This window comes from Chelonoidis abingdonii, chromosome 6, assembly GCF_003597395.2.
Source record: "Chelonoidis abingdonii isolate Lonesome George chromosome 6, CheloAbing_2.0, whole genome shotgun sequence".
NCBI lineage: Eukaryota > Metazoa > Chordata > Testudines > Testudinidae > Chelonoidis > Chelonoidis abingdonii.
The window spans coordinates 62,965,869-62,978,173 of NC_133774.1; the positions used below are offsets into that span (position 1 = coordinate 62,965,869).

Sequence of the window (12,305 nt, forward strand, 5' to 3'; positions counted from 1 at the left end):
AATAATGTTCCTGATCAATAAAGCACTCCGTAGTTCCTCAGGGTTCACACTATATCACCAACAACTTTACTACCTGCCCCATAAAAGAGATTGGCGATCCCAGCAAGTGCCATTTCAAAAAACTAACCACCCCCTCCAGAGATGCCTTGAGGCTCATGCCTCGGATGTGGCCCATGCAAATACCAAGATTTGTCACCAACTCTCCTGAATTCTTTCCACACTTCCATAAGTTCACGACGATGGCAGGGTAAGCCATCCTGACTGCTTATCACAAACATGCCCAGCATATAATTAATCCCTGAAGATTAATCAGCTGTTTTGTTCAAGAGTCATTTTTACATATTCTACACGATGGCATGCCTATCAAAGGCATCTTTCCCAAATCTGGACCTATGAGCCGTTCGCCAAAAATTCGGGTCACTGATGAACCCTCTAAGACTTAATTACGAGCTTAGAATCCTGATAGCCTGCACAACCAGGAATCCAGTGCACCTGTCACAATCTCGGTCCCAAAACCTCCTGGGGACCCCAAGAACCCAAATCCCTTGATGCTTAAAACAAGAGAAATAACCATTTCCTTCTGCTCTTTACTTCCATCCAGATTCTTCGCCCACCCTGGGTATACTAGGAGAGTTTCCCTGCTTCAATCCCTTGAACACAAAAACCGAGTAGGACATGTACCTCCCCCCTTCTTATCATCCCTCCTCCCAAGTCTCTGCAGAGAGACAGTAATCCTGGCACAGAGATTCCTATCCCCTGGCGCCATAACTGCAAAAAAAAAAGTCAACAATTTTTTTTAAAAAGAAAGCTTTAATATAAAAAAGAAAAAAAAGACAAAACTCAGATCTCTGCATTAAGGTGACAATACAGGCTCTTGCTTAAAAGAAAAAATATGAATAAACAGTCTATAAAAGAGAATACAATTAAAACATTCCAGGCAAACTAACACGCATGTAAATACAAAAAACCAATAGGACACCTATTAAACTCACAACTGTTGTACTCACAACTTGGCAACTGAAAGATTAAGCCTTGAAGATAGAAAGATCCTCTCATTAGCTGAGAGCCAGACAAAAGAACAGACCCAAGACCCAAACATTCCCTCCCCTGAGCTTTGAAAAATCCGGTTTCCTGATTGGTCCTCTGGTCAGGTGTTTGGTTCTCTTTGTTAACCCTTTACAGGTAAAAGAAACATTAACCCTTAGCTATCTATTTATGACACAGCCAGTTTAGATTTAAGAGTGTGCAGCTCATGGTTATCAGTGCATTTCACCTTATTCAATTTTCACTCATCCCACAACATTCCAATTCCTTAAAGATGATGTTAGAACTTTCCCTCTGGCAGCTTGACCTACAGCTCCCTGGGATCCAAATTTAATACTAGCGGCACATATGTGGCTTACCATTGAGCCCTCAGCTTCATGCTCCTTCCTGTATTTAGCAATGAAGGTGGCCTTTTTGACAGTGAACATTTCAGTGTGAAGATAAATACCTTTGTTGCCTTCTGGGCAGACCCACCATCTGTCACAAACAAGGTGTCCCTCCAGCTACACACTAATTTTGCTACTAAGGTACCAGTGGGACTTTAATGTGAATCAAATGATTAATTTACCAATATTTTAGCTGAAGTTGCATAACATTGGAGCTCATAGGATATTACACTCTCTGCTTGGTTGAAGGGCCCTGGCTTTCTACTCAGATCAGACAAAGCCATTTCAAAGATCTCCCCTCCCATTCACTTTATTTGCTGAAAGAATGAAGGACAAAGCCAGCTGTTCTCAGAGACTCTCAAGGTGAATCAAAGCTCATCCAACTAGGACACAGGCTGCCTCAGGAGTGTTACTGCATAGTATCCCCCTTGCTGAAGTCTGCAGGGCAGCTACTTGGAATTTGGTGTATACATTCACCAGGCCGTATGCCCTGAGTGATGCCTTGGCAGCTGGTGCATACTTTGGTTCACTACTTCTGAATGTGGTGCTAGGTACCACCTCACATCACCCTTCTCAATGAGTATTGCTTGGGAATCATGCACAGTGACTACCCCTAGGGACCAGCACTCAAAGGATTATTACTTATTTTATAGTAACTGGCCTTCTTAGAGCTGTGTGGCCCCTGAGTATTCACAAGCCACCCTCTTTCCTCTCTGCTTTGGATCATCATATGAACCACAGTAGAGCAGGAACTGAGAGGTGGTCAGGCCATATCACCACGTATACCCTCTGTTTGCAGCATGAGGCAGTGTAGCATGCAAGTGCAAACCAAAAACCACTGCTATTGAATACCCATGGGGGATCACATATCTGGAAGAACTCTTTCTTTGTTGTAACTCATCCCCCAAAGAAAACTATGCTGAGAGAAAGGATTTTAAGAACATAACAGCCGCACAGGATCAGGCCAATGGTCCATCTTGCCCAGAAGCCCATCTTCTGACAGTGGCCTGTGCCAGGTGCTTCAGAGGGCACAAACAGAACAGGTATCCGCTGTTGTTCACTCCCAACTTTAGAGACACCCAGAGCATGGGATTGCCTCCATGACCATCTTGGTTGATAGGCACTGATGGTCCTACCCTCCATGAATTTATCAAATTCTTTTTTGAATCCCAGTAGAGTTTTGGCCTTCACAATGTCCCCTGGCAACAAAGTACCAGAGGTGAACTTCTGTGCTCTATGACTAGAATATTGCAGATTTTTAGTTGTGAAGTCTAAACTTAACTGTTTTAAATTTCTGCTTTGCAGCTCACCTTAGATTAATCTGACTGCATAGGTTCCCCCCTTTGCTCTGAAGAAGCCTGTAGTGGATGGTGCTGGAGGCCAAATATTTTACTAGATCAGTGGTCTAAATTGGTACTTTTTAATAAATGCTCTTTATATTCTATTGACTAATCACAATAGTGTGGAATTTATGTCTTTCAGTGAAAGAGAAAGCATACTAACTTGCATCATATACATAACACCCCTTCCTCCCAAAAAGCCAGCTCTACCCAGAAAATGATGAGCAAGGTGCCAGCTGCATAACGTAATAAGTCACTACAAATAAAATATTCATGCTTATACAGTAATTGTAAAGCTGTGTTAAACATTCTCTCTCATCAGAAGTGACTGTGGCTGCAAATGGTCAGCTAATTTTCTGCAAGAGTAATCCGATGTTCTGCTTACATTATCACATAAGCAGGTGGAGTTCTAAGAGGGATTGATTTTCCTACAGTTGTGAGTGGAGCAGGGGAAATTGCTGTAGCAGAGCCAAAGCATGATGCTGGCACTTGCTAGTGACTGGGTAAGTCTAATAATAGCAACTCTAGCTGCTACAATAGATAGTTGGAAGTACTGTATGTAATGCTAGGCATACAGTACTGCATGTAACTTAAACACAGTTTTAAAAAAAGCATTTGTGACTCAAGAAATCTCTACTTGATAAATGTTACATTTAAGGAACAGAACTTTTTATCTGCGTATAAGAGTCTGCTAAATTCCACCAAGAGGAAACAGGGAGTGATAGAAAAGGTTTTATGGAACAATCTGTAAAGTACCCTACTGTCTAAAGCCAGCTACTTTATAGGTATGTGACCTTTATTCCTCCAAGAGGAAGAGGTTATTAAGCTGGCCAAGAACCACTTTGCTTCCCCCCTCCCCAGTGGGTTTTCTGAAATGGAAGAAAGCACATGGCATGTTGTTTAGCTGCCAGCCAGGACTCAAGTGTTTTCATTGGATCTCTTTTCATTTCTCCAGTGATTAACTAAAAGCAGAGCAGAAATAGACCTGAACTCGCTGGAGGATTCCTACAATATGAGAGTGCTGCATGACTGTAAGCTTGGGCCTAGCCTGAAGTTTAGACAACAGACTCTCACAGTCACATTGGGCTGGCCTGCTGGAGACAAATTGTGCTGTATAGCATGCTCTGCTGAGGGTGATCCCCAGCATTGCCAAGTCCCTGCCACAGTACTGCCCCACCCCACCCAAATCAACCAGCCGGGTTCTTATTCCCTTACCAGTACAGCTGATCCAAAAATGGTAAATTTTTTTTGCAAAAAAATGTGAAGTAACATTCAAATGGCAGCTTTTGAAGAGGAATCCATTTTATTCAGAATTTCATACAAGAGTTTTCAACACAGAATTTCCTCAAGACTGAAAGTTTTCAGTAGGCCCTCCCTCACCCACACACACTTTTTTTTTTTTTGTGGGTGGGGGAAAGGAAGGGAGCACAGCTGTGGAAACAAATGAGCAGTGTCCAATGTTCTGTTTTCTGCCATCAAAGAGAGAGGAAATAATAAAAACATTGATTTTTTTTTTAAAAGAAAGAAGTCACTTCTGATGCAGAAAGTTTTTGAACCAAGAGTTAATGAGTAGAACTGGTCTAAACAGTCAACACACTAACCCACCCCCACTCTGCTGTCCCACACAACCCCGTCCTCCTGGAGTTCTGAAATTGGCCAGTACATCAGAAGAGTCATTTGCAAGTTATTTCCATTTAAAGACCCAACACATTTTGATTTTACAGAAAGGCTGCACCCCTGCAGAAAAAACAACATCACTTTTGCATATAGTGTTCCTTTCCTATGTAGCTGCACCCATTCTGAACCACCTGAGCCGCAACCACCTGCCTGTAGCTGTATGTTGTAATAAGGGAAGCACAGCAGAGAATATTGTTTTCTCAGTCTTTGTTAAGAGATGTGTCAGGGTTACCAGAGGGTCACATGCTTGTCAGATGGCTGGGTCAGTATGCACTGACTCCAATGGCTACTTTCAAACAGGGTTCCAGGACCCCATTTGTCCCTAAGCATCAATATCCTACACTTCCCTCTATATGGCTTCAGCTTAATACATTGTCATAAAGTGGAAAACAGCTAAAGTTTTCTACACTACTAAGGAAGAGGTGAACTACTGGATAACTATTCTGAAGGGTGGGGAAGAGGCTGAGAGAGAGAAATGCACAGTACAGAGAGACAGTGCGAGTGTAAGGGTTGAGCAGTACAAAGAATGTTTGTACTGTCAATGAATAAACATACCTCATTAGTGCAAACATTTTATTCCTTTAGGCAAAGCCCAATCATTTTCTGGGTTTGCTCCCAGGGCTATAGACAGGATGAAGAGATATAACATATTGTACCACTATTAACGCCACCAAAAGAACAGATGCCCAATATCCACTTCTCTTGTAGATTTAGAAGGAAATCAGATGTCAACAGGAAAGTCACCGCTAAGGCTCCAGTGGCAGGGTAATGCAGTCACAAAATTCCAGTCATTTTTGGCCTGAAATTAGAAGTGATACAAGTAGAGATTACAGGTTCTTTTTGGAAGAGGCCAGTTTATCAAAAAAATACATGCCTAGAAGAGCTCTTAGAATTGATTTAAGAAGTCTAGTTACATTAGTGACATAAGTACTGCATGATACTCCAAGGAAGTGTAGCCGTCTTGACTGACAGATCTACTGCTCAGATCATTAAGGAAAAAGCAAACAAACAAACAAAAAAAAACTACCAGTAGGGATTTTTCAGAATGAAGAGATCAGGCAGATGGAGGATATGATTGGCTGATGTCGTAGTCCAGAGTGTAGCTTGTTGGGAATTTTGACAAACAGCTTGTCAGAAAAGGCCAATTTGTTGAAACCAAAACTTTTCATGGAAATGTATCTGTTTTGACAAGACTTGCCTCAGGTCCAGGATGAAATTTCTGGTCAAAAGAAAAAAGACCAGAATAACCAATAGTCCAATTTTTAGGGAGCTTACGTGGAAAGTGGGAGAACCAGATTCAAGTCCTGTCTAATTCAGAGCAGGGACTTGAATTTGATTCTCCCACATCCCTGGGCTATTGGCTATTCCGGGATGGTCTCTCTCCACCTCTCCTCCCCCCCCCTTTTTTTTTGGGCGGGGGGGAAGAGATAAAAGCAAGTGTCAAAACCTTAACATTTATCTTTAAATGGAATACTTGTTTTCTGGACAGCCCTAGTTCAGAGCAAGATAATTGCTTTCATATCAGAGGGTACAGAGTGCTGGAATGTGGCAAAGAACATATGACATTTCAAGAAAGCAAGATAACTACCTGACCACATACTGGTTAGTTTCACATATGGAAAGTGCATATTTAGCAGAGGGTTATTTAGAGGAGCTGCATCCAAGTTACCAATATTTGGGCAGTAAGCAGGGTGTTGCATGAACATTAAGTTTACAATAAAGTAACAAGTATCATTACTATTTATCTGCTGGCTGAGATGCCATCCACTGAGCTCCATGAAACTCCAAAGACAAAGGAAGACTGAGTTTAATGAGTAGTTTAGTTAGGAAAAGAGAAACAGATCCAAGTTTGAATATTTGTATTACTCATATTTGTGTAGCAGCACACCCAGTGACTCAAGTCACACATCAGTGCACTATGCCAATGCTAGAGATGCCAGAACAGTACTGGGATTTCAGTTCTAATAAGGTGGATTCCCAGTGCTCTGTCCCACCCTTTTTAAAAAGGGGTAGATAATACACAGCTAATGCTCACACCCTCCAAGCAACAGTCACTGTTGCTTTGTTGTGCTGCACAAGCTAACATAGTGCTTTGTCCAGTCTGCAACCCTTGTTCTCTTTGGGAGGGTTTCGTGTTTTAGCAGCACAAGATCTGGTGCTGTGTAAATCTAGGTATAGGAAGTTCTGCACTAGGATGGCTACCTCACATTTTCTTAGGTGTGATATTATGCTGTGTTTCTACAAACCCCCCATCAATGCATTACCCACCTTTATCTTCCTACCCTTCAGTCAAGTGTGGCAAGTTAGGAAAGACCACTTAATACTCCCCCCCAACCCCGAGGATTAGATTAAAATTAAGATTAATCCCTGCCCATACACGTTAGACAATACCACTTCAAAAAGTAATTTTACACCTGTAATATAATCAGGTAACAAATATGGTAAATTAATAGATTGTGGGAACTTGCAATAGATCTCCTAGAGCCCACATGAGGATACCATGGCCCATCTTCTCCACGGTTGTCAGTCAGGCTATATCTCTTCCTACTCCAAAAGGAGCTTCTGCCCTGTGATGTAAAGACTCTATTAGCTGCATTATTTTCAGCAGCCTATATCCTACACAGACCAGCTAGGAAAGGGTAAAATAGTCAAACACTAGGGCAAATGTAACATTCTCTGCTGTAGAGTAAGCAATTGGTAGCCAAGCTGTTGCAAGTAGAAAGAAACCATGAGTGGACCTGGGAATCAAATGCTGGTCAACTGTATCACAGCACTCAGCATTATGATATGAGTCAGTCATAAGCCTTAAAACAAAACCCCAAATACCACAAGAATGCTTCTGTTTTCAACCTAAGAAACACAAAGCTCCACCTTTCTGCAGGAATGAATTTTCTTGAAATATATTTGGATATGGGCAAAAGTGGTGACATCATCTGAAACAAGAGCTACCAATAATGTAGCCTTTTACAGTTTTGTATTCTCCTTAGCCAGCTCTGCTTACAGGGCTGGCTTTGTATTATCCTCCATAAACCTTTCACAAAACCACCACCAGGACATTTGCTTGTGTGTTGCAGAGTGAAACTGACAGTGCCCTGATTTTGTTTCCCTGGAAAGGTGCAGTAAGCACAATACCAGTTACACTTGAGTCAGAAGTAGCATTGATTTCATTGATCTACCTGATGATGTTCAAATTTCCTCTCCGATACAGGAACTGGTTCCTAGTGATCGGACTATGTTCTCCCTCACTTACCTCCATGTTACTATAGAGCACCAATTTGCTTTAGCTTTTGAGAGAGTTTTCCCTGCTCTTCTAAAGCAGCCAGATCAGAATATCCACCAATGCAGTCTTCTCCAATATACACACGGGGGACCTAGACATGCACACAAACGACATTTGTTAGTCAGTGGTGAGGAAAAACAAGCTACACAGCAGGATCTCTAAAGACATTAGGTCCCAGATTCATGATACTTACATGTTGTAAAGCCTAATTAATCCCTGGGTGCTTTGTCACCCAGTGGAATTCACAACCCTGCATTAGGTGCCATCTGTTATATGGGGAGAGGTAGGCACCTGAGGAAAGGAGTCTCAGAAGCCGGCAAACTGAACAGGAGCCATCTAAGTTAGCCAAGAGCAAAATTCAGAGTAAAAAGGTGGAGCGGAGGCTATTGACTCTTCTGCTCTGCTACCTTGTGAGAAAGATCTGATCTTGTTTAGTCACCTAACTCCAGGAGAGGGCTCACGACTGAAAATCCCCAGTGGAGGAAGCATCTCCCTCTGGCTGGTCAGTCCAGGCACCTAGGCTGGCGTCTCAGAATCCTTTCCTTAGGCACCTAACTCTTCCCATGTATTGATGAAGTGCCTGGAACCCTAACTTGGGGCTGTAAATTCCTCTGAGCTACAGGAATCCTAGGCTGCAGGTGTTGCAACACCTAATTTACCTTTGTTAATCTAGCCCGAAGCTCTTAACTGGACCTTTGCCAAACCTCAAGAGGTTTGGTTTTAGGACTACAAAAAAGAGTCAGAGTTGAGGAGAAGAGTGTCATAATTGATTCTACTTGCCCATTCCTGTGAGATATCTGCACATTGCCAACTCAGAAGCAAATCTTTATGCCTGTCCAAATGATCTGGACATCAAAATCTATGTTGTGTTCAAAACAAAACTGAATTTTCTGTGTAAAGCCTGAGTCAGGTTTCCAGGAAAGGATTTTTAACTTACTAGAACAGGCTGGCTTGCTACTATGCAAATAGTTATCTGGGAGAAAATCTGTTTACCAATCCTTGTGCAACTTGTGAAATATAAAACTGAAGGTCACAAGTGAGATTTGCGTAACTATGTGTTCTCTGTGCTGCAAATGAGGAAGTTGCTTCATAAGTAGTTGGGAATACGTTCCACCGGGGGAACTCCAATTGCTTCATAAGTATTATAACTCACAATGAGGGCATTTTGAAGTAGATATTATAGCTACTTTGCCCCATTTTATTTAGTTGTAATTCAGATAATGGCTCTGCCTAAAGCTATATAGAAAGCAAGTGGCAGAGCTGAGTCTAAAGCCCAAGACTCTAGACTCTTAGTCCTATGCTCAAGCTACTAGACCATACTTTCGCTTTGCTTGTGTTGTCAAAGGTTAACTTATGAACAGGTTTTCCATGGTGCTTATCACCATAGTGTCTGTGTACATTAAGATTCCATGCTACTCGTACAGTACAAGTGACAAGGCAAGAACAGTCTGTTCAGAGTGAGTTAATATTAGGCTTATTATGAGTTGTGAAGAGTCATCTTTGAAACTGGGGGAAGCGTGTCCACCATCTTCCATTTAATATAGTTATAAGAAGCCATTATGCTCATTTAGAAAACCAGATAGATGACACAATAGGAGAATTACCCCAAACACATGCACTCGGCAAGGCTTGAGTAGAATCTGAACTGTAAGGGTCAAAGGGTATCCCTGGTGAATGACAAGGCAAATGCAGGAGTAGAGCATTGACTGGATCTGAGCTGTGTTCATCTGGGTGTCTGACAGAAACAGCAGAAAGACCAGAAAAGCTGAGAGAAGGCAGCAAGGACACCAGACAAGACACAGACAGCATGGCCCAGAGAAAAAGCTAATAGAGCTTTTTGACCCAGTGCTGGCTGAAAGAGACTCAGAGCAGATAACCATCCTCTGCTGTGTTCAGGAAAATAAGTCTTTGTAAATAAACAGAGATTGCATTGAACAAATAGCTGATTCCATCATCCAGGTTTCCTCCTCACAGAAACAACCCAAGGGATCACAACTTTTGGCTGTTTGGAAGGTGCTTATTGTTATGTCTAAGGCATCATAGATACAATTAACCTGACTGATTCAAATTCATAGAAATCCAGTAGGGAAGCCGAACAATTTCTATAAAAGTTATCACACACCTTAGACAAACTAGTTACATAGTAGCTATGGAACACCAATCAGATGTGAGACTCACTAAGAGAGGAGAATGGTGAACCTTAGTGAACTAAAATACTACAGCACACAAGACAGCAATACTGCAGTTACTCTGAACATGGGAAGGCATTTTACAAGAGAACAAACAAAAGACACCACAAAGAACATTAAAACCAATTAAATAGGATTATGAGAAAATAAATTCTTTGGCTGTATTTTATTTCCCTTTCTATTCCACCTAGTTAGACTGCAAATTCCTCAGGAGAGGGACCTGCCCTCTGTGCCTTCAGAGCATCTAGCACACTGTTGGTCACTACATGAATGAGAAAACTGTGACCACAATTAAGCAACTGTCAAATATGAATAATTGAAAAACTTACTGTTTTTGCCCCTGTTGTCTGCCGGAAATAATCCTGAATGCCATCCATATCTTCGGTGGTGATATCAATGAATTCCAGGTGGCCTTTCTTGAAGGAATATTTCTTGAGTAATTCCACTGCATCCTGGCAGTAACGACAGTTTGGCTTTATAAAAACAGCCACTTTATCAGATTTGATTTTGCTCTGCACAAATTTCTGAGCCATGTTTACAGTATTGCTTTCTAAGAAGGAGTCAGGCAGCTCTATCCTTCAAACAGAACAGTAACAACTAAAGCAGCAAGTGCTTGGGGATTTTGTAAGCTGCAAACTGCCTTCCTTATAGGGCCACCACCCTGTAGGAGGAGTTTTTCTTCACTCAGTCTTGGATTTTAAAGAGATAATGCACCAAGCTTTTGGGCACTATTTTAGCAATTCCATGGTTGCAGACAGCTGAATGGTTTTCAAATATGAAGCAATTTGCCCATCAGCTGTTATTTCAGCATCTCTGAGTTGTGATGTGAGAAGATTTATACAAATGGGCTACTTGGCAATGTTGCCTTATTAACTAATACGTAAATAGGGTTAAACCTTCAGCCTTGCCCCTCTCTCCAGACTTGAGTTTGTGTGGTGGCTTGCCTGCTGCTCGTTTCAGCTGCACTGAAGGGTGGATATCACTCTAACACAGTTTTTCTCAACCTTTTTGTGCTGGTGACCCACTTTGGACTTCCCTCCCACTAAGGAAAATTGTGATTCCCTACCTTATGTTCAGGGCTTCACCCCCTCCGTGCGCAGGACTTCAGTCCTGCAGGGTGTGGGGTCTGAGCTTCAGCCCCACAGGATGCAGGGTTCAGTTCCTAGGGGCTCAGGGCTTCAGTGCTGCAGGGTATGAGGCTTCAATCCCACACGGTATAGGACATAGGGCTTAAGCTCCTAAGGGCTTCAGTCTCATGGGTCTTGGGGCTGATATATGTACATTTGCTTTCCGGGGGCCCCAGACACTTGCCCTGCTTCTGACCCTTTAACACGAGGCCTGGTTGCGACCCTCCCTAAACCCATCCTATGACCTGACCCCAGGTTGAGAAACACTGCTCTAGAGGGAAACGGCAGCAAACCTGTATAGCTGACTTAACTGAGATCCCTCTTTCGATCATGTTTCTCATCCCAGAAGTTAAAATTAACTTGTGCACTTGCATATCCTCCCAAATTCCATTGTAAAAATTAGTGGGATTCCCTGACTTCCTACAAGGGAACAGGATAATATTTTCAAAAGCATCTATATGACTTAGACACTTTGGCTCCCATGCCCCATTTACTGTCAATTACTTTCAAAATTAATGAGTCTTAGGCTGCTAAGTTACCTAGGCACTTTTGGAAATTTTACCCAGGCTAATGTTCATAAAAAGAACTTCTCTGACAGATCTGCAGAATAGTTTAGGGTTTCTGCCTGTATTACCCTTTCCCATCCCTTCTGTACTGTTTAGAAAAACCCCAAGCTGAGGGATTTGAAAAGTGAAAAGAAGCGAACAATGTAGGAGTTTAAGCTCTGGTTGGGATGATTATTAAATCCCCATTCTTCCTGATTAATAAATTATAAATGTTTTGTGCTTCTATAGAGCTTTCCTTCTGAGGCTCTCCAAGTGTTGTATCCTGCTTTTACAGATGGGGAAATTGAGATACAGAGAGGCTAGAGGTCTTGCTCAAAGTCACACACTGAGTCCATGACAGAAAAGAAATCCTAAATCCCAGTCCCGTGCTCTAACCTCTACTAGACCAAGGCAGTTTACTGAACATGGCCCCAGTCCTGCAAACAGTTATGCACATAATTATATTTGAGAAATTCCATTGAAAGTAACTGGGCCTACTCCCAGGCATAAAGTTAAATGTGTTTAGCCATTTGCAGGCTTGGGGCCTAAAACAGAAGAACTATAAATACAATTATGTCTTTTTAAATAACAAAAAGAAAACTCTCTCTTTCACTTGGTCAGCTTGGTAACTGATTTGCAGGTTCTCCCCTGTATTGAGAACTCCCTAGGCGGATGTGTGCAACTGAACATTTCTCAATACTGGGTCCTGACCTAGGC

General features: G+C 42.1%; 1 protein-coding gene across 1 annotated transcript; it reads right to left on the minus strand.

The window, feature by feature from the left end:
* Positions 1 to 790: 790 nt before the first annotated feature.
* GLRX (glutaredoxin) lies at positions 791 to 10,543 on the minus strand. Its single transcript, XM_032798665.2, has 3 exons — positions 10,246 to 10,543; positions 7,698 to 7,818; positions 791 to 5,246 (listed from the first exon to the last, which is right to left on the minus strand). Exons 1-2 carry the CDS (start codon positions 10,447 to 10,449, stop codon positions 7,708 to 7,710), a joined length of 315 nt encoding a protein of 104 aa, XP_032654556.1. The 5' UTR covers positions 10,450 to 10,543; the 3' UTR covers positions 791 to 5,246; positions 7,698 to 7,707.
* Positions 10,544 to 12,305: the final 1,762 nt, after the last annotated feature.